The following is a 22,783-nucleotide window of genomic DNA, read 5'->3' as shown; positions in this document are numbered from 1 at the left end:
TTTTATTGACAATTATACAAATATATCCAAAACGAATCAAGACAAATACAAAACTAAAATTCCAATTATTTCATCACTAAAAATTAATTGAATACCTAGGTAGTTAAATCACTTATTATACTGTCGATAAATGGGATTAATAGGGGGAACACGTATTGATACATTAGGTTTAGTATTTTACTCAATGATGATTAACGAAATACATTTGACGTCTTCTATTTTACAGCACTTAGTCAGGTACCACATTTAAACTAATTGACCTAAATATTAAAGAGGTATATTAAACTACCAAGTTACACAGATGCCTAAATTTTTAAACTTGAAATTATAAAAAATGATAAATTAATTCTAAATTGGACAGGACCTATATATATATACTAATAATTTAGGTAAATTATCTGAACATTAAATATTTCACACAATTGAAAATATTTACAAGTATTTATGTAGTAGTAGTTACTAGTTAGTAGGTATTTACATGATTGTTGTTCAAACTTAATATGGAATTAATAAAAATAATACAATTTCATAATATTTAATTTTTTTGTAGATATATGGCCAGTACTTAGTAAATTGATCAGCAGACCACATTATATTTACATGATAACTTTATCATACCTATAATTATGGTACCTAGGTACCTCTATAAAGTTATATTGTATTATGCATTTAATATAACCTTAGGCATTTAAAGTTACTTAATTAACTAATAATTCAAACATTTAACATAGTAGGTGTTATGTGTATTAATATTGTTTTAAATTGCTAAGTAATTCTATGGTTACAAATTTTAATTATTAAATTACAAATTGGTTAGGTACCTATTAATTTTCTAGTATGGTTTAAAATTAAAATTTTTAACTTGGGGTGTCAAGTTGATGAATTTAACGTATCTTAAAAAACACATATTATAGTTTTATGAAATAATAGTAAATATATTTTATTAATTAATTTTTGCTTAAATTACTTTACCTTCCTATAGTAGAATAAATAGATTGATTGGGCTTTAAGGCTTATGTAGTTATGTTGTTCCTATTTTGTAATTATATTAGTGCAAATAGGCTATATTATTATTTATTACATATTACCTAGATACTTATATGGTTGCATACGTATTATGAGAAGGCCAAACTGCTAATAGGTACCCATATCTATTGTCTTTTAGTCTTTTAGTCTTAAAAATGTATAACATGGGAAATTGTGTGTTTACAAATATCCATTTTAAAATCAAAACAAATTTTAAGCTAAAATTATTATTTGGGGTATCTTGGAGATTACTATTAATATTTTTATTTTAAAGTAAGTTATGATATATTTAAAAATTTACTAACGAATAGAAGTTTTAAAATTAAAATAACTTGCTTAGTAACTATAATATTAACAAAAATCCTCAAAAATATTAGGTATTATGTACCTTAAAAAGATATTAATACAAAACTACAAAACCACTAGTACAACAATTCTATTAAATCTAGGTAAAAAGAAATTTTAAACAAAATAATGATAATTATAAGGCAAAAAATAAAAATAAACCCTATTGGTATTATATTATAATCATCTTAGAAAATTGATCTATAATAATAATTTTTATTCCAATAAAAATAATAACTTCTAACTTGATTATTTTTGTACATATTTTATTTATGTATACTATACTACGTATTGTTCTTTCAGTTAGTACTTATAGAAGAGCTGGGTCAATGTTAGTTCTGGGTGTAATCGAAATCATTTATAGACACACTATTGAATTCAATAACTTTTTAATGAAATATATTATTATTTAAAATAACTACATAATTAACAAAAATTAACAGTATTTTATACTTAAACTTAATAAACAATAAGTTTTTGTTCTTTAGGAAAAATAAACCAAAAGGAAAAAAAGGTAATATTAAGATAGTCAATTATACGATGGTAAACCAAATGCTTCTGGAACAAAATCTTCTATACTGCCTAATACTACTGTTGCTTCAGTACACAAATCTTTTGAAATCAAATTATCTGCTATCATAACTGCTTGCATGCCTGCTTCTTTAGCTCCTCGTACCCCATTTGGAGAATCCTCAAAAACTAAACACTGATAACAAAATCAATAAATTAATAAGATACTAAGTTATTAATTGTCTACTGTATATAAATAGATACCTTATTTGGATGTGGTTTATCAGGAAATCTAGAGGCACAGGTAAGAAATATATCTGGTGCAGGTTTTCCATTTTTTACCTCTGGATCAGATCCTCCAGTGACAATATGGTTAAAAAGTGAAAACAATGATTTATGTTGAGAAGTTTTCAAGTCAAAACTGTTTTTGGTACTGCTAGTCGCTATAGCAAATGGTACTTTGTTTTTGTCAAGATGACGCACAAGCCTGTCTACACCTGAAGTAATTTTAATTTAAAGTTTAATATTAATAATAATAATAATAACATGCTTAAATATAGTAAATTGGTACGAACTTTGACAAAAAAATTAACATAAAACAATATTTAAAAAGATTGTTTTGGTGAAGAGAAAATCTATTTACAAACCTGGTAGTATAGCAACGTCAGGTAAAACTTTATTTTCAATTGCATGAACCATATTTAAAAATTCTTCAATCGATATTGGCAAATTTAGTTCATTTACTATCATCTGGGCTCCATCAAATTCTGGTGCACCTAATACCCTGTAACGTAAACTAAGATCGTAGGTCTTACCAAATTTAGATGCCACTGCTGCTACAGATTTCTCATGTATTTTTTCAGTGTCTATACTTACATAAAAGCATTGAATAATTGATTATTAAAAAAAGAAACATAATATAAAGATGACTAATTACCTAGAAGTACACCATCCATGTCAAAAATGACATGAGACACAGGATGAAATTTTTTGGTAGTAAATGAACGACAAACATTTTTAATAATGTGAGTAATTTTTACAGGTAATCCTGAAATTTATTTAACTATTATTATACTAAATCTAATTAGTTAGAATGATGGATCAACTTACTCATTTTTGTATGAAATTTTAAGACAAACTCACAAACTTATTCAAAGCAAAATATTAAATAATCAAATATTTATTAATCAGTTACAGAATACAGAGATAAGACTAGATTTGTTAACAAACAGCTGTTTAATACAAGTCACTAAAAACATGAGTTAACAATTAAAATAATTAAAATAATATATAATATTAATATTTCTATATTGTTTACTAATAAATAATAATATTATTAAACACAATTTGATTTATGAATTTTTCAATTTTGACAGTCATTGAAATGGAGGTAGTCCAAAATCTTCAGGCTTAAAGTCCAACAGTGAAGATATCACTTGAGTAGCATGAGAAGTCATTTCCGTAGGAATTATTTTATCTGGAACCATAACGGTTTGCATGCCAGCAGCCCTTGCACCCGTAACCCCATTTGGGGCGTCCTCAAATACTAAACACTGTAATAATCAACACAAATATTTATGAGTATTAAGAAACTAAACATGATAATATTAAAACATTGTCCAAAGAATAGTGTACTTTTTCTGGTAGAGGTTTATCGTCAAAACGAGATGCGCAAACTAGGAATATGTCTGGAGCTGGTTTTCCCTGTTTGACTTCTGAATCTGCACTACCAAGTACAATGTGATGGAATTTTGAAAAAATATGTTGATGCTTTGCTGTTTTCACTTTAAAAGTATCTTTACCACTACTTGTAGCCACAGCTATTGGCACATTGTTGGTGTATAAATGATTGATTAACCTTTCAGCTCCTGCAAACAGGCTTTATATTATTCATAAACAATAAATCACACACAAATTAGATTCAAACCTGGTAAAAACGGAACATTTTCCATTTTGACAATCTGATTTTCATGGAATTCAGCAAGAAGATCAACGGGAGTAATGTCCATTTCCAGTTCTTTTATTATGATCGAAGCAGTATTGATTGGTATCGTTCCCATTACTCTGACTCGCAAGTCATTAGGGTAGTCCTTGCCATGATTTTTCAGTACTTCAGTAATGCTGGACAAGTATACCTTTTCTGTGTCTGAAAAGTGAAATGCACAACATTATTAATTAATACAACGCTATTTCTAGAAATAAATTATTCTATAAACTTCCAGCTCAATGTGAAAATGCACAAAAAATATTTTTACATTCGCTAGTACAACTGATATTAATAAAGATAAGTAAGTTACTTGCCTAAAAGCAAACCGTCCATGTCGAATATGACATGAGTCACGGGCGTGTACTTAGACATGTTATTATTTCGATTTTCGGCGACGCAATCCCGACACACACGGTCAACGAAAGAAATAAATAGAATACAATGGGTACTGTGAAGAAAAAAAAATTACTAACTCCTCATAGACATATTGATTGATCAAAATTATTTAGATCTCTTTACTGTTACTATTCCGTCCGTCCTATTTATATTCGCGAAAACTACCAAGGACCAACTACACCACCGCAGTAGCCGCCGGCGCCGACGGGAAGTTGGAACTTTTCACTCTCACCAAACGCCAGTCAGTACACCACTTTAATCAGTGAAATCAGTGAGCATAATTTTTTTACAGCTATTATACCTATGCTGTCTATACTGTTACTGTATACATGGAACTTAGTAGTACGTAAGTACTCCGTAGACCGCACGTCGAGTCGGAGCGCTGCACAATTTCGTTTTTGTATTTTCGTCACAGCCCGGTAAACGATTTGTTATCATAATCATTATCATGAATCACGATCCTAAATTTCTAACTGATATTTCGCGGTCCCGAAGTTTTTTTTATACATCAATAATAATTAAATTACAATACATATTATTGTAATATTATGAATTTATTATTATAGCTTGGATAATTTTAGTGATATTATACATAATATGATATGGTGTTCAGAGTTGATAGCACTTTAATTTGAGTTTAATTGCGCCAACCACATTGGTTCGCCTTATGATAGTAAGTAGTAAGTACCTAGTGAAAGTACTCGGACACATGCTTTCAACCACGACAAGGCAAGGTCAAATGTCATGCATACAACAATGTTGTTGTACTTTGTATAATATTATATTTATCTATGAATATTTGGTATATTAGGTTAGTGTTCTACATCTGCTGCAGTTATGCATGTGCATTACACAGTACTAGAGTACGTTCGCGAAAAAAGTATGGTCACCTATTAACATACAAAATACATTTATTATTATTTATTAATTATTACTATTTTGTTATGAGTGCACTATAAAAAGTTCATTGATTTAAAAAAAAAAATCACCTGTGGCAAGTGAAAAATTATTTACTTGACCAATGGGCAATGACCATGTCAACAGAGTCGCGAACCAAACCCAGTTATTAATAAGTACCTAATAACAATTAAAAATATAGTATTATATTTATTATTGATATGCGAGCTGTAAATAAAATGCAGTACCTAATTGATGTCGATGTAAACGACCTTCGGTTAGCTCTGTCGTTTCATAATACGTAGTTATTGTGAAGATAATAAGTATACCTAACCCATATTAACCCCACATATACAAGGTGATCGGTTTAAGTGTAGTCATTTACATACTTTCTTGTACATATTTTTTCCACATACCTAAAATTTAGAAAAATAATTATATTTTCTACATTTCTTGTCATTATATATTATTTTCTACGAACGAATAGAGTCTATCTAAATATCTAATAGATGTTAATTAGTTATAAAGAGAACCGAATTGTGGGTACACACAAAAACAATGCTACAAACGCGGCCGCATACAGTGAGTTTAAAAACATTGTTCAAACAATCGAACTGACGTGTTTAGTCGTTTAGATGTTAATCGCCATAATATTGCAATTTGCAATTTTGCAGTACAGTGAATGTGTGGCGATGGCGGTAATACGGTGCTCTGCATACATTATTGTAGCCCGTGGGTTTGCTGGGTCATGACTCATGATAATGGCTATTATAACTTATAAATAAACCTAAATAAAATTTTAATAAGTGTTATTAATTATTATACATATTAGAGCACTAGACTATATAGAATAGGTAGGTACTCAAGTTGCACGGGTATCCCGAAAAAAGTTGATCTACTTCTCTACTTATTTAAACATTCTAAACTTTAAAGTTTAAATATTTACAAGTTATAACAAAGGCCATATTTATGCAAGGACATTATGTGGGACATTTGCACTGATCTCAATAGAAAAAGAAGACCATCACCGTCCGTCCGTCCACCGACTACAGGCAAATTATATAAGTTGTATATTTTATAACTATACTTTTTTTGCTCAACAATCTTGAGTAACTATTGACGGTATTATTTATTGTTAAGCTTCAGAACAGAAAGCGAAAACATCTATGAAAACTTAAATAAAGTTATACTTTAAAATTAAGTTTTATAAAAATATTATTAAAATCAAAAATACCTATAGATTGTTTTTTAAATAAATTTTTATATTTTTTAGTTTGTGTAATTTTAATATAAATAATACATTATTAAGCGTAAGTATTTAAAAATGTGCAGTGTTCTCGACTTCTTGAATACTAAATAATTATATTTAAACCAATATGGAAATATTATACAATTTATTTAATTTAATGATTTAGACTTTAGAGGCCTAACATTTTAAATTTTCGCGGGCTCATGAATTAGTAATAACTAATTAACTATTCATTTAGAATTTAATTTTTATCAAAGTACTCCGAAAAATATTCTGTTTCAAAATATAAAATTAAAAATGCATTTAACGCTCTTTTCGAAAACCAAAACATATATTTATACAAAAAAAATTGTTTTTCAATAGCATACAATTATTATATTTTCAAAAAAGTCAAAACTTTGAATTAATAAGTAAACATTTAAATGAATCACCTTGTATACCATCACCTATATAATAATATAACCTTTATAGGTAATAGTATTTTATAATCATAAATCATCATTCATAAAAATATAATATACTAAAATCCTCGACTTGTTCTTAAATCTATAAAAATATATAATAATATTATATTATAGTATTATATGGAATGAATCATGACTGTAATAGCGTAACTATATAGGATCTTTTTATAGTGGGCGATATCGATGTGGATATCACGATTGTCACAAATTATATGAAGAGTAAAATGAATTCGTTTGTTAAGTATCTCAAGAATTTTAAAATAAGAACATTGAGTAAATTTAAAAATTCCGAAAATCAGATTTTGAAAAAATGCATTATCGAAGGAAAAAAGGGTGAGTGTACACGGTGAATCACCCAGTATATACTGTATATAGTTAATATAGGCTTAAATGCAAATTTTTATTGTCATCGGTGGGTTTCCTAATTTCCATTTGGCCTTCAACCGGTCGGGCAAACGGATCGCCGGCGATTAATGTCCAAAAAAACGATCCGTACGGGTTTCACGTGTTATTCTGTAGTAAATGTAGTAATAGCCAATAGGTAACTAATAGGCAATACCTATAACGTATTAAATAAATTAACGTCGTTCCATATAACCAGTTTCCACGGCGAAAAAAAAATAAAAACGATCACGCCCGTCTGTCCACTATGACTATGGGCAAGTCTGCTGGTACTCACTGCCTCCCCACCTAAGGACTTGCCCCTCATTGTCGTCATCGCGTGGTCGTTTTTTGCGCGCGCCGTTTTTCGACGTGTCTCGTGTTCGTCGTCCGTGGTTGTTTACGCGCACGCTGCCGCCGCGTCGTATAGTGTGCGAGTGAGTATAGATTTATTTTGAATTTCGTTCCTTTGTCTCCGAAATTAATTTATGCCGGTTGGGTTAAACGCGGAAATAGCCAAAAACGTGTATTTTACTAAATTTTTTTTGGTCTCATCTCGTCCGGAATGTCGTCGCCAAATCGTATTAGCATAAATTAAAAACTAAAACGCGCGCGAAACTTCGGCGAGAAAACCGGATTTCTATCGTCGGAACGGGAAAAACGCGCAATTCACGTTTGCCACCCTGAGCCACATGTTGATTACGGTGTGTGATAACCGCTGTTGTTGTTTGTACCCGTCCCCTTCGCCACCGCCACAGACCGTGTTGGAGGACACTCCCAGTTTTGTTGTCTTTTTCAAAACTTGAAAATTTAGTTCGCGACGTTCGCGTCTTGATGTACCAGTGATTTCTATGGCCAAGTCCAGGAACGGTCTGACGGCCGTTGGCCTGTCGGTTTTGGGAGCGTTTTTGATCCTGTTGGCGTTCACGACGAAGAGTTGGTTGGTCACGGATGGGAAATTAGAGCACCCGAAATTCGAAAGGATCGGTTAGTATAGCGCGCGCGCACGCTCGGTCACGCCCAAATTAGGGGTGCTCATACAGTTTTTAGCATTTTTTTTAAGTCCCTCCCGTCGAGTAGGGAATTTCGCCTATCACAAAATGAAATATTTGCAGCACAGGTGTCTCTTAATGCGCCATCTGTGGTTGGAATTTAAAAAAAATGCGCTCAAAATATCTCGAGTCTTGTTTTAAAATTGTTTGTAGGTACTTAATTTTCGAGCTCTTGTAATTTTGTATCTTTTAAAATAGGTATGCTGTTAAGGCCTATAATTATGTCGTTTTATGATTTTTAGAAATTGGTAGAATAATGGCTTTTTACATAAAATGTCCTTAATTCTAGCAGATTGGTATCCATTGGGGTCAGTGGCCTTTTTATTCAAGCAGTTTTTGCAGTTAAAACTTTAACTCATGAGAAATATTGGGATTTTTTTATACAATAATATTTTTATATTTTGAGGAAGTTCCAAGTACTAATATAATACGGTTATGATTATAAACAACTGTGCTCTGATTAGAGTACAAGGCTGTACATTTTTGTATTAATCATATTTTTGTTTCTTAAACTATACTTTGAATTTTCTCATATGTATATTAACTATTATCCATATTTAATTATAATAATTTGGCTTTCCTTGAGTTTTAAAAAACTGATCCACTCAATAAAAATACTTTAAACATTTTTTTAATTTTATAATTGGGTTAGGTTTAGGTATATTAATATAATGTTATTTAAAATAATCCATAGTAGATTTTCAAATTTATTAAGCATATTGGTAATACTAACCAAATTTTTATTAATTTTTTTATTAGGTATTATTTATTATTAATAAATAACTACATTTTAACCAAATATTGTTGAATAGTTATTGTTTCAAGTTTCTATAATTGTTTTATACTAATTTATTATTACCTATGATTCTAAAGTTAATGAATTTAGATATTTAATTACAATTATTAATATGTTTTCATATCTATAGGTCTATGGGTAGTATGTTTTAAAGAATTTGAAGATACTCATCATTGGTACGACACAAGATTCCATAGTTGTTGGTGGGTGTTTGAAGAAGAATATTATATTATCTATGATATTTTATTTAAAGGTTTGTTTATGATTTTAATTTTTATCTATAATATATGTGTTTAATACCTTAATGTGATATTTTAAAATAATAAATATTGTTTTCCTTAGGTTTTTATATTGCCACTCAATTTTGGTTCTCAGCTTGTGTTCTCTTAACAGTGTTTGGTTTATTCTACACTACACTTTATATGTATCTAAATAGAGCTTATGAACGATATGTTCAAATTCTATTTACAGCTGGAATACTGTACATAGCTGCTGGTAAAACATTTTTAATATGATCTTATAAATAACTTATAACATACTAATAATTTGATTAACAAATTTCAGCTATATGCAGTACTATTGCTCTCATAATATTTGGAATAGATGGAGACAGTAGAGTATGGATGCCACATTGGGAACACAATGATATAGGATGGAGCTACGGAGTAGCAGTTGCAGGAACTATTGCCCTTTATGTCAGTGGAGTATTGTATGTAATAGAGGGACGGGCACACAAGATCAAACGTCAAAAAATGGCTACACAAAGGGCCAATTACAACTATGACGCAGATGACTTCAAACAATCGTCTCACACTGACATATAAATTTTCAAATTTTAATTTTCAAAACTCCAGTAGTAGCATCTGCACTTTTTTATTGATTTATTCTTAATGAATATGTATGGTGAGCACTTCTTAAACATAGACTCATTGGCATTCTTCAAATGTCTGCACGAACTGTACACTTCGCTTAGAAAACATTTGGTATTTGTTTTGGATAACAAGTATTATTAAGTATAGTATGAATGAGCGCACTTAAAGGATTTTAATTCTTAAGAATGACTTTATAAAAACAATTTATTACTTGGTGAGTTGTAGAATTATTGACAAACTGTTATAAATTATTTATTGATCTTACTTTGAATTTAATGTGCAATTGATATTGGATAGGTATTTACAACTTATATAAATAAGAATCTCAAGTATTATAAATACTTAAAAATTTATAATTTTATAAAATCTATGAATTTCAATAATAATTATTAGATAAAAAATAATTGATTTTTGATTGTTCGTATGACCAAATATAATAATTGAGAGATTTGTAAAAAAAAATTTATTTAAGGTAATTAATGTATATTTTTTATATCTAGGTTAAAAAATTATCCGTCCATTTAATTATAAGTTAATTTTAGTAACTAGTGCTAAAAATTGCTACAAAATATTTAACAATACTTATAAATTTTTGATAATCATATTAGGTAACTGTATTTTTTATACTATTTTGTTAAATATTCCTTAAAATTGTTATGGACTAAAATTGTAATACGTAAAAAACATTATCCTGTGATTGCATAATTATTGTTTTAAATAATATAAAGGTTTAAGTTGTTCTGATTGAACACTTCATAATTAGATCTTATGATTGTTTTAAAAAAAATCATGTCATCTGTTTAGTATAGTAGTTGAGTAGAGTAGTTCTATGAATGAATAAATGCCGTCCATTTTTTTTTCGTTTTATGAATTATTATATGTTTAATTAATGTTATAAACGGGGGAATCAGGTACTAGATCTGAATTTAAAAAAAAAAAAAAGAAAACTTAGAATTTATCTAATATGATGTTTAATTATCTTACCAATCTTACCATGTATAAATAATAAGTTGTAATTTTTTTTCGAAATTAAACAATGTATTTTTTTTTTTAATTTTAAGCTTTCTTTTGTTACTAATTAGCATTTTATGTATAAATTCGAGAATTATGATTTTCATACTTCTCATACCAAGAGTACATATCATTTGCTTTATTATTAATTTTACAGCTTTTTTTAAATTTATTTATTTGTATTTTTAAAACATAGGTATGAAACAAATTGAAAACAAATATATATATATATATATAATATATTTTTATATAAATGCAATACGACTTTTGATTGGGTTTCTTCTGTGTGTGTTGTGTGTATGTGACTTATCCGTCTATTTTGACGATGTGCCATTTAATTTATGTTTCATTTCTGATGAAATGCAATCGTTTTTATTGACATTATTATTACGTTTCACTCGTTTTTCGGTAAACACTATACGCATGCCTTACGACCATCGAAAAATCCTTGGGCACACTCAGCGGGACGTCGTCAGCGTCTACCCTTGGAAAAACTCGACGTGCACACCTATTGTCCATCCGACGGCGAAGAATATTATATCAATGCGGTATACAATGTAATAGTTAGAATAGTCGTTCTCACGTGGTCGCGCGTACGTTTGTGGTTCCCACGTTTGATGATGCGAATACTCTAAAGCCACTTGAAACCTGGAGACCTTCCGAAAACCTGGGTTAACCATACTATAGGAAAGTACCGCGTACGATATAATAATTTCGTTATTTAATGTTTTTCGCCGACCTAACTCGTCCTCGAACTAATTGCTGTATTACTGCGTTTGTATATCGTCGACGTCTCGTGTTTATTATACAAGATATATTAACATAAACTATAAAATAATATTTTAATAGTTTTAATAGAGTTTAGATCATAAATAACTTCTATAATGACGATAATGTGACCGTGGCGCATTGAAGAAGAACAGTTGAAACCATCGATAGGGCCTTTCGTGACGGTCATTTATGCATGTAACATTATATGCAATTAAAAATATGTTCGTAGTATCTATGTACGTAGGTAGATCATTAGGTAGTAATTACCGGCTTGAAATTTGTAATTAACGTTTTTGACACTACCGATTTTTCGGATGTATAAATATTGCGCTAATACAAATACCTAAGCTATATTGTAATTTATAAAGTCTATACTCTATAATTCTATACCTATTATGCTTATTGTATCCTCTTAGGGAGGTTTCCCTTATTGTGACTTGTATACTAGCACTGTCCCGACTACCGCATGCATACATCAAAAGTCGAATTATATGATATCTAGTCCAACTGGCAACTCTCAATTCCCAAGTTATTATTCACAAAATTGTCGTGTTGTTTTTTAGATAATTGGAAGTTTGTGACATCCGTCATCCATCAATAATAAAATATAACAAGTTTCCTAATCTTCGGATACGCCATAAGTTTGAATATGTACAATATATAATACATAAATATTATAATTATCTCGTATTGAAAACACGGTTAAAACGAATTTTGGGACTTTATCTGTAAGAATAATAATTCCAGTACCTACCTAATGGTATTCCTTGTACGGTTTATTTGAATGGTAAAATTAGTAGTAATACAAAAACAATGACTAGCCTCTTCTCTTCTTATTTCGTCACAGTTAATGCTTTTCTTTTTGTTTAACATACTTTCAGTGATGCCTTTTTCATATTTTACTCTACCAAGTAATTGTTCTTTTAGTATCTATCTATTGTCTCACTGATGACACCAAGTTGGATCAATCTATACTAAAAACTATACAGTATGTCAGCCAATATGGTTTGTCTGAGATGTTTTTGTACAATGTCTAGTTTGCCATCTGCTTTCCTTTATAATTGACATTTTTTCGTTCGATGAATATGATGGTATTTTATCCAACCATGTTAAAAATGAGTTGTTTAATAGCATATAAAAAATAATAGACTTATCTCGTTTCAGAACCACTTATCTAAACTTTTCAAACAGTAGGTCCTAAAAAATATAATCCTTTATTTTTACTAAATTTTAATAGACGAACAATATGATTTTTAGCCACAGCAGTCTACTGCCTACTTTAAACTTAACATACTTTATACTTAATTTCATTTTGGGTGCGATTGAAAATCATTATCACTATTCTTAGGTAGACATAATAATATTTACTGATTTCTCCAAGACCTTATACCACGTTCATCACAAAATCCCCATTACCGTTTAAATCTACTATTGGTGAAACAATTTAACCGCATGTTAAAAAATCTTTTGTTGCTTGTAAATATCCTTTCGGGTGTTTTTACTTATTAAAATATCATAAAATTGTGGGTTTTTGGGCTGCAGCCCACTCAGCCCATCCATAAACCCGGCCCTGCTTCTAGAGCTTGTTCAGAGCCTTTTTTTTTTATCATAAACTGCTTTTATTTTAAAAACTGAGCAAATTTACTTTAAGCGATAACCTCACTGTAATAAATCAGCTTGGACTTAAAAGCTAATTTGTTAGGTATTCTAGCGAAAGTTATAATAATTGGATACCTACATTGATATCTATTTTTCCTATCAATCCTATCTGAGTTAACTGTGGAGTTCTTGTCGTTTCTCAAAATCTTACTTTTCTAATTTCTTACATCATTCCTTTTCATAACACTACTTATGCCTTACGCATAATCCAGTTGATCGGATGATGCGTTTGGCTAATGGACACCCTACGTTTATCCAGGTTTCAGATTATTACTAATAACTTTTTAGAATTAAAAATAAATAAATGAACATTTTAATATTATGTGGCTATCGTCACCTATATCATAAAACTATTGCATAACATTTGTTTTAACCATTCGTTTCCTTATTTATTGCTATCTACGAGATCAATTCGTAAAATACTAAAATTATAACCCATATTTTAGATTTTAGATACGTCTGTACAAGTACCACTGATATATTACTATATATTTTTTGTATTCAGCTTATACTATACAATACATAGCAATATTACTAATATTAATAGTTCTGGAGTGATGTTGCAGTTTCGTACTAATCGCATAAAAAAACACGATTTCCTACGTCGCCGCCGCAATATAATAATTATTATGCGACGACCGTCGTCGTGGTCGCTCACTCACTGGATTAGCATAACGTGAGTATCTATATGACTATATCTATTCTGGATGTACAACTTCGTATGTATGTATAAATTTCGGTTTCAAGTATAAAAAAAATGTGTACCAGTAGGCCGTAGATGTGGCGGTGTGGGTAGCAGAGAACGAGTCGGTAAAAATACGCAAAAAACTTCTGAAACCGAAACCGTCGCCGTCTCCGTTTGAATCGGCGCGCCCCGCCACACACTCGACCTAGGGCGTGTCGTCCCCCTCTCCTTCCGAACGTGGTTCGTATCTCTATCGGTCGTTTTCCAGATAATATAACAAACAAAACCATTGAAAACGTCAAATTCCGAAGAGCCAACGTGCCGTCGTGTTGGTGACTTGGTGTGCAATAGCCGTCCTGTCCCGTCCGTCCGTCTTTTTTTTTTATTTTTTCCACTGTTTTCCTCATTCTAATGGTCCATCCAGATCACCAACTGTGTTTATTGTTTGTGTGCTATTAATCGTCACCTAATCGTGTTTGTTCTCTCGTCCGTTTGTCTTTCCGAGTGATGTGAGAACGCAACTACGCCTATTTTGCCACGACGAGACAGGTTTTTCTTTTACGTACCCATCAGTAATTCGTTTGGATTTTTCAAGTTTCCATCTCGAACCGCTGTCCTGACAACTCGAGTAGGTAATTATCTAACGTCTTTTTGTTGTTGACGTAACACAATAACAATAATCTGCATTTTAGTGTTTGTGTATTTTTTAAGATTGATTTGAAAATACTAAAAAAAAAAATACTTTAACATTGCTTTTCGCACTAATTTAGGTTTGTGTTGTGTTGAGCGTGTGGCATGTCATTAACAGTTTTTGATTAACTCTCATCGTACGTCGCTTACCAGCACAATGCCAGGGTCAACAGTTTCCGACGATGACCTGAGGTACACCTATGTCATAATCATTAAGTTATAACCATAACTATTATACATGTACCTATCATGTTTATTGTTATTGCCCAATGTCTTTAAGTAATATAATTTGATGTATATGTCCTCATTTTAAACTGCACCTATGATTTACAAGTGCTTTGATGTAGCCAAAGTACACTTTGGAAAATTTATCACTGGGGTTTCTTTTGTTTATGATTTACTGTTAATTGAATCATTATTAAAATATACAAATAAATCATGTTATTATTCTATGCATATTATTTGGAACATTATGAAAAATTTTCATTTAGTCACATTATCCGCACATCGACATTATATTTTTTGCAATTATTTATCTTTAATTTTTAGTAAATAAACATAATTTTAACTCTTAAAGCATTATTTTTCCACAAAAATACCCAGTCTAGTTTAAAATTTAATATTTTTTAATTATAAATAGTTGAAAAATTACTTATATTATAGCTTATTGCATGTATTACATAGTATTTTAATATTTGTGATGTATATTATTTATATAGTTTTATTATTTTAGTATCATATTATCATAGGTAAGTTTGCTAGTAACGTTACTTACAAAGTAATTTAGCAATTTATCATGTAATTTATATTTTAAGAACTTTATATTATTTTATAATTCATGTTCAATAATTAACTCAAATTATTCATTTTCACAATTTTATGCAATTCAATAATTTGTTTGAAAATCATTAAACTTACATGGATGTAATAATTATAAAAAAACTATTTAGTTTTATCCCTTAATATTTATTACCTTACTTAATCTATTACAGATAGTTGGATGATAAATAATTATTAACAGTATTCAATATTACAGAGATTACTTTTTTGATTTACAATTTGTATTTTGTTCTATTTGCTTGAACTGGATAGTAGTTACTTACAACTGTAATTTTAAACTCCAAAGAAAAAAAATTTAATTACTTGAATAAAAAAAGGGTACAAAGTACAGAATTCATGATTTTATTTTTTATACAATTTATCTCGAGAAAATAAATAAAATTTTATAGTAATTAATTAACCATTAAAAAATAGGAAGTGAATTTAACTAAATGTATAATAAAAATAATAATTTCTTATATCAAAAATATAAATGCTTTTAATGAATAATAACTTAAAAATATATAATAGAGGACTTAGCAATCAAGCTGATGATTTAATTTACCATACTGTGTTTTTATTAATACTTATAAAACCAATTGAAATAAACAATTATTGATAAATTTAAATGTTTTATACATTTTGTAATTTAATTGAAAAAATGTTTTAAATACTTATAGTTATTAAAGGTTTATGTTTGATGATAATAATCATTGCCTACGTTTATTATGTAAATGATATTTATATATTATTTGTTTTATTTTTTCATATTGTCTTGACTTAAATATTTGTTTTTGTAGAATGAAAAAGCGTAGTTTGGCAGGTAACGTAGCCCTTGGCTTGTACGTTTTGGCTTTAGTGTTTGTGTTCATTTCATTTTTCTCAACCAGTTGGTTAGTCAGTGATGGGAGAATCACGGGTATTTATACACTTTTAAAAAAAATAATTTTTAGTGATTTATTGTTGCTTATTTTTTTAAACTTAAATTTAGGAGCAAAATTAGAAAGTTTTGGACTGTGGACTCATTGTTTTCGCTCACTGCCAGATCCTAATGACCCAGCAGAGAGAAGATTTTTTGTTGGATGCCACTGGATTTTTGACCCTTTTACTAAGGGATATGATGAAATCAAAGGATTTTTGTTACCATGTAATTAAATTAATGTTGTACAGTTTTTCAACATTTTAATTGATTCAATTTGTATTTTTGTAGTTTACATTGTGGCAACTCAATTCTTTTATACAATTGCATTCCTAGGAACATTAGTCTCAGCTGTTGGTTCATCAATGTTTCTTCTATGTTGTACACCTGATGAAAAACGTTTTATACAAATAACTTTTGCATTGGGAATAACATTGATTGTGTCTGGTAAATTAGATGTTTATATATTGCTCTAAAAATTCATATTTTTTTCTATTAAAACATATTTTATTTTATTTTAGGTGTTTGTGCCGCAATAGCAGTGTTAATATTTGCTTTGTTTGCTAATCGACCAGGTTGGATGCCTGGCCATGACAACAATTTCTTCGGTTGGGCATTTGGTGTGGCTATTGCAAGTTTCTTTGCTTTACTTGCATCTGGAGCATTTTATTTGGTAGAAACAAATATACAAGTGAAAAAAAGGAAATATTTGAAAGAATCACAAACTAAATTTGACATGGAATCTAAAGGATAAGATAAAATTTATTTTTCATTTAAAAATTTAAAATACTTTCAATTTAGATGATTAAGATATATTTTTGATAGTAACCTTTAGTATTAAATTATACAATTTCCAAAATCTGATAGCAGTTATTTACATGAAACTAATAATCTCATTTTTATTTAAATAATCACTATTACCTATATTATTTTAAATTATTTATTTGTTTAATTGTGATAAAATGTGAGTTAATACAATTTTGACTGTTGTATGAAACCGACTCCGTCCATTTATAACGAGTATTATTGCAATAATATTAATTATTTAAATTTTTATTTTTATTTAGTTTTAATTTTTACAATATCTCACATTTGTATCAAATAGTTGTTAAAAATAAAACTAAGTATTGTAATTTTAAGATATTATATTATATACATTTATTTTTTTTTCCCTTAAGCAAGCCTGTATTTAGTACCTAAATACTTGAATTATTAAAATATTTAGTTTTAAGGACATCCTGTGCTACAGTTACAGGATTCATCACTGTAAGGGATGAACACCATTCATTTTCATTTTTCTTATGCAATTTAATTTTTTAAGATTTGTACTTGGTTGATATTTTTTTATTTTATTTTATCCTAGAAGCTAGATGCATTGGCATTTTATTACACTAGCATTATATTATTATTACCAAATCACTGCACATTTATTCTATGTTAAGTATTCTTTTACTATTATTGCTTATCAGAAAATATATATGTTTACTTTTTTATTATGCCAAATTTGTTAATTATTATTTTTTTTAAATATTATCTACAATAGAGTTATTTTCAAACAATATACCTAATATAGCTAATTTAGATATCATTAATAAGTAATAACTACAAATTTGTCAAAAAATAAATGAGAAAAGACTATAAACTATTCAATTTTAATTTTTGATAATGCTTTAATTGCTTATGAAATATTAAAGAATGTTTTTAAAACTATACTTTTAGTGATGTTTTAATCAAAAACTTGACTTTATAGTATTTAACCAAATATTTTGCTGTAAACTGTATTATTCAAAAATCATTGAATTTATTTCTATTGTAATGTTTTGTCTTTATTTTTAAAAGTAATTAGAATAAGTAATCACATATTATACAATATCATTCTTATTCTAGTTCTATTAAATTTAATATTTACTTTTTGTCATTTTAACATAAATTGTTAAGGTTTAATAATTCTGTATGAGCTTAAACTGACTGTAAAAAGTTTATAACGAAATTAATGGTTATTAATATTGATATTATGTTAATAAACTGTAATAACTGTGTTTTGCAAAACTGCCTTTTATTACAAAATATTTAAGTTGTATTATTTTATAATGTAGATATAATATCTAGATGAAAAACCATATGAATATGATGTTTCTAAAAATAAAATAAACTATAATACCTATTAACTATTTATATATTATATATATATATATTTAATTATGCTTATTGGTTAGTGAAACAGTAATATTTTAAACATATTCAAGAATATTATCACATTGTACTATTTAAATATTATATTAAAATGGATTTAATTTTTTTTATAAACTTTAGAAACAGATTCACTGAATTATTAATGGGCATTCAAATAAGATACTGATAATTTCATCAAATAACAATTACAACAATAACAGCAATAAGTATTTAGTAATAAAATCAACTTTTCTAATTTTTAATTTTAATTTATTGGCATTTAGTGAATTTTAAATTATTAATCAGAAAATATATTAAATTTATTTTTACGTTACATAAGGAACCAAAACAAAAAATTCTGTTTTGGATTTAACTTAATTATTACCAATCATATTGAAATATTATAAGTCTTACCTAAATGTAAGCAATTTAAGTTTTTTAGTCTGCTTGTTTAGTTTTAAATAATAATGTATAGAAAGAAATTAATATGCAATTTTAGTATAGTTCACTGGGAAATTGTTTTTTATTGCCTTAATAATTAAAAATAATGAAAATCTCGTGTGCTGACCTTGAACTATTTTACACTACGTTAGGTTTCGTGTATTTTTTTTAAAAAAAATTCTGATTACGTAACACTAATTAACAATCTGATTCCTTCGTTAAAGTCCTTCAAATTATATATTTTTTCTCTTGAATTCTATTAACTCACATTGTAAATGTGGCTCGTTGGTCAATAGCATTATTTACATGCCTATAAACATTTTTCTATCTGAGCAAAGGAAAAAAATGTTACAGCTCTTTTAGTTATATTATAGTTATTATAATTAACTAGACCTGCAGATAGTTTTAACGATATTTTAAAGTTACTGGCCCAACATTTTGGCGGTCTTTTAAAATTTTATCATTTATTTGATAGATAAATAGTAAATATATCTATAATCTTTAAAAAAAAAAAAAGCATTGATGTGGAGGATCATACGGTCGTCTTTTTCACTTTACAATACAGACAAATATCTAAATAGGGACATTACTAATAAAATATAGATACTTATAGGTGACTATAATTACAATACCTGCAGGATTTGGTCAATAATTGTCTATTAGGTATGTTTTAATCTGACACAATATTTAGTTTATAGAAATATACAGAAGTGGTGATCAAAAAGTAAAAACAATTATTAATTATAATATGTTTCAAATTGCAATACATTTACCTTTGTTTTAATTGAAAGTTTGCATAATAAATTATTAAGTAAAATCATTTTTTAAAAATATACAGTGGTCGCCAGAACCCAAATACATAGCCGTAAAGGTAGGTTCTTCGTAGGTATCTACCTACGTCAGTAAACTGCAGCAGGAGGAGTCTAGAGAAATAATTAGTCGACCAACGAATGATGGAGGGGAAGAGTTTTATTTGCATAATCATATCAATCATATTGTTATGACCACTACGATCAAGTAAAACTTATGCTGTTTTTTCACATAGGACGTTAGGTTATTGATTTCGTGTATTTTTTTTTTAACTTGGATTTAAATACCTATTTTTTTTTACTATACTTGAATCTGCACTAATTTCGCAGGTTTTGAAAATAAAATATTTATTATCATTCAAAGGACTGTTAGGGAATATAATAACATTTTTGTTCTCATTTATCATATCAGTTATATCTACTGTGAAATACTGGTAAGTGGTAAGTAGTATAAGTTCGAGTATACCAATGCCGTAACTACTCTCCATGGCGCCCTTTGCGAATTTTATTTTTTGGCGCTTGTTTTCTTTTCATTTTATAGTTATAACTTTTATAATATTATTGTATTAAATTTTTTTATTACATTTTATACAGCTATATTTTTCAAATTATTGAGTTATTATAGCTATTGACTGTTACATCATTACAATATTACATGGCTGTACGTTTCATACTGCACGCAAAATTAAAATTTATATCGTATACGAGTAATAGTAGTATAAAATATAATTAATGTAAAAGTACCTAGTACGTACACTATTACACTAATAAATACAAATCGTAATCCAGTAGAGGTATGTAATTTTTGTACATTACACATTTACTCTTAATTTTAATAAAAATTTAAATAAATTAAAAGAAAAATATATTTTACACAAAAAACCAATTTGATTTAACTCAAATGCGCCTCCTTACTTAGTTGCGCCCTTGGTACCGCCCATTTCGCCAACCTCTAGTTACAGTACTGACTCAGTATCAGGGCCGTATTTACGTCTAGGCTCGTGAGGCCCGGGCCTAGGGCGGCAAATTTTGTAAGAAATTGAAAAAAAATCACATAAATATTTACTACATTTTTTTTTCTTTGGATTGGGGCGGTATCTGTTCTAAATCCGGCCCTGCTCAGTATACGGCATATTAAGTAGATATACATATATAAATATATATTACATATAACGTATTATACAGTGACTAGCCAATTACCATAATGCATATTATGTATAAGTAGGTATATCACAATATTGAACGTTGAAAATTATTATAATAATTATGAGGACGCAACACTCGCGTTCGGTTTTTACGATTACTCAGTTGTTAAGTGAGTTATGAGCATTTTTAATTTATACGCTAAGTATATCATGACGTATGTATATAACTTTTTAAAAACTGAACTGTAGTAAACAACCACCATACAAACATAGATAATATTCTTTCGTATAACGTTTCATAATAGGTCTATTCACTCTAATTTTTAAACTAACGGAGCTAAACGCGCGATCTGCTAAATATAAAATATGTATTATGTTACGCACTTGTAAGACGGAGACAGCGGATGTTGTGTCCTTTTATTACCTATTGATATTGATAATTAAGTAGATATAAGTTAAGTATACTCGTATATACAACGTACCATAAATCATAATAGTATAGGTATGTGACCACGCAGGGCGTACAAAAATAAGCTGGGTGCTGTATGTTAATACCACTTGTAAGCTGTGGTCCACAACCTAATATTTTTTTATTAAATTATTCTAAAAAACACGCATTTACACACTAATCCGATTATTTTAGAGGAAACACAATTATTTACTATATTTATACAGTTATTAAAGTTAAAATATTATTACGTACCTTTTCGAATAATTGTTTTCGTTTGCTTTTGATGCGCGAAAAAAACTACTGCGTAGTTAAATATTTCACACGAAGTAGCATCACCAACAAAAATGTTCGTTGTATAGTTTACTGTTAGTATCCACTGACTGTCACCTACGTTATGATTTTGTATTTGAACGATTTGGTGACTTAAATGCTCAATATTTTTCGCGAGTTGTTGAGAAAAAAAACAACGTAAGTAGGTACACTCCGGTAAAGTCCGGTCCTACGAAGTTCATCTGTCACACAAAGAAGAATGAATATAATAAATAAAATATTTAGGCGTAAGTTGGCGACAGCGTAGAACGATTAGGACTGTAAGGTTCCAGCTGATCATATGTTAATCATTATCGGTTCAAAAAACAAAACTTGAATTCATTTTTTAGATAAATACTAAATAGAGAAAAACGGGTAATGTCCAAAATGCAGTGGAACCGGTTTGAAGGTGAGGAAACTCTTCGAGTATCAACACTACACGTTAACAAATTTAAAAGTTTAAGTAATCTAAGTATTGATGTTGACATTTTAATGTGTATATAATATTTAAATTATACTTATATATATATTATATATATATACACACACACATGTATATAAATAATGCAGAACGAGTTATAGGTATGTTACATTTATATAATTTATATACCTATATGCAGTTGCATAGTTTTTTTTTTTTAATTTTTTTAATTTTTAAACATTTGATTTAGGGATACCAATATTGCTGATTGAACTTTAGTCAAAATAACATACTGCATATGCCATATTATATATTTTTCAAATTTAAGCCAATACCTACATCTTAACAAATAAACTAAATTATTTATATCACATAATTGTATGATGGTAGTGCTGTACACGGTACCTTTATGGATTTAATTTTTTTTTTATATACAAAAAATGAATATTTACAATCTATACATATAAAAAGCACATTAAGCTACATTAAATACATGACGGTAGATA

The 22,783-nt window shown here is 28.5% G+C and overlaps 4 protein-coding genes across 7 annotated transcripts; 2 read left to right on the top strand and 2 right to left on the bottom strand.

Annotated features, from left to right (window-relative positions):
* Positions 1-1,743: 1,743 nt before the first annotated feature.
* Positions 1,744-3,127, bottom strand: LOC114131440 (pseudouridine-5'-phosphatase-like). Its single transcript, XM_027996650.2, has 5 exons — positions 2,992-3,127; positions 2,819-2,929; positions 2,529-2,747; positions 2,146-2,378; positions 1,744-2,077 (listed from the first exon to the last, which is right to left on the bottom strand). The coding sequence occupies exons 1-5, from the start codon at positions 2,993-2,995 to the stop codon at positions 1,901-1,903; spliced, it is 744 nt and encodes a 247-aa protein (XP_027852451.1). The 5' UTR covers positions 2,996-3,127; the 3' UTR covers positions 1,744-1,900.
* On the bottom strand, positions 3,044-4,310 carry LOC114131442 (probable pseudouridine-5'-phosphatase). The gene is made up of 4 exons (XM_027996656.2): positions 4,183-4,310; positions 3,809-4,027; positions 3,517-3,749; positions 3,044-3,434 (listed from the first exon to the last, which is right to left on the bottom strand). Exons 1-4 carry the CDS (start codon positions 4,238-4,240, stop codon positions 3,258-3,260), a joined length of 687 nt encoding a protein of 228 aa, XP_027852457.1. The 5' UTR covers positions 4,241-4,310; the 3' UTR covers positions 3,044-3,257.
* Positions 4,311-7,643: 3,333 nt separating this feature from the next.
* On the top strand, positions 7,644-11,245 carry LOC114131443 (uncharacterized). The gene is made up of 4 exons (XM_027996658.2): positions 7,644-8,242; positions 9,234-9,356; positions 9,446-9,598; positions 9,668-11,245. The coding sequence occupies exons 1-4, from the start codon at positions 8,107-8,109 to the stop codon at positions 9,925-9,927; spliced, it is 672 nt and encodes a 223-aa protein (XP_027852459.1). The 5' UTR covers positions 7,644-8,106; the 3' UTR covers positions 9,928-11,245.
* A 2,963-nt stretch (positions 11,246-14,208) lies between these two features.
* On the top strand, positions 14,209-18,023 carry LOC114131441 (uncharacterized). Of its 4 annotated transcripts, none has more exons than XM_027996653.2 (6): positions 14,209-14,729; positions 14,872-14,983; positions 16,411-16,529; positions 16,602-16,757; positions 16,821-16,976; positions 17,051-18,023. In XM_027996653.2, the coding sequence occupies exons 2-6, from the start codon at positions 14,949-14,951 to the stop codon at positions 17,281-17,283; spliced, it is 699 nt and encodes a 232-aa protein (XP_027852454.1). In that variant the 5' UTR covers positions 14,209-14,729; positions 14,872-14,948; the 3' UTR covers positions 17,284-18,023. The 4 variants fall into 4 exon arrangements, with proteins under 4 accessions (XP_027852454.1, XP_027852453.1, XP_027852456.1 ...); XM_027996652.2 differs by having other exon boundaries at positions 14,210-14,733; XM_027996655.2 differs by lacking the exon at positions 14,872-14,983 and having other exon boundaries at positions 14,212-14,729.
* Positions 18,024-22,783: the final 4,760 nt, after the last annotated feature.

The sequence above is a fragment of the Aphis gossypii genome, chromosome 3, assembly GCF_020184175.1.
Source record: "Aphis gossypii isolate Hap1 chromosome 3, ASM2018417v2, whole genome shotgun sequence".
Taxonomy (NCBI): domain Eukaryota; kingdom Metazoa; phylum Arthropoda; class Insecta; order Hemiptera; family Aphididae; genus Aphis; species Aphis gossypii.
This window is presented reverse-complemented; position numbering and strand designations above follow the sequence as displayed.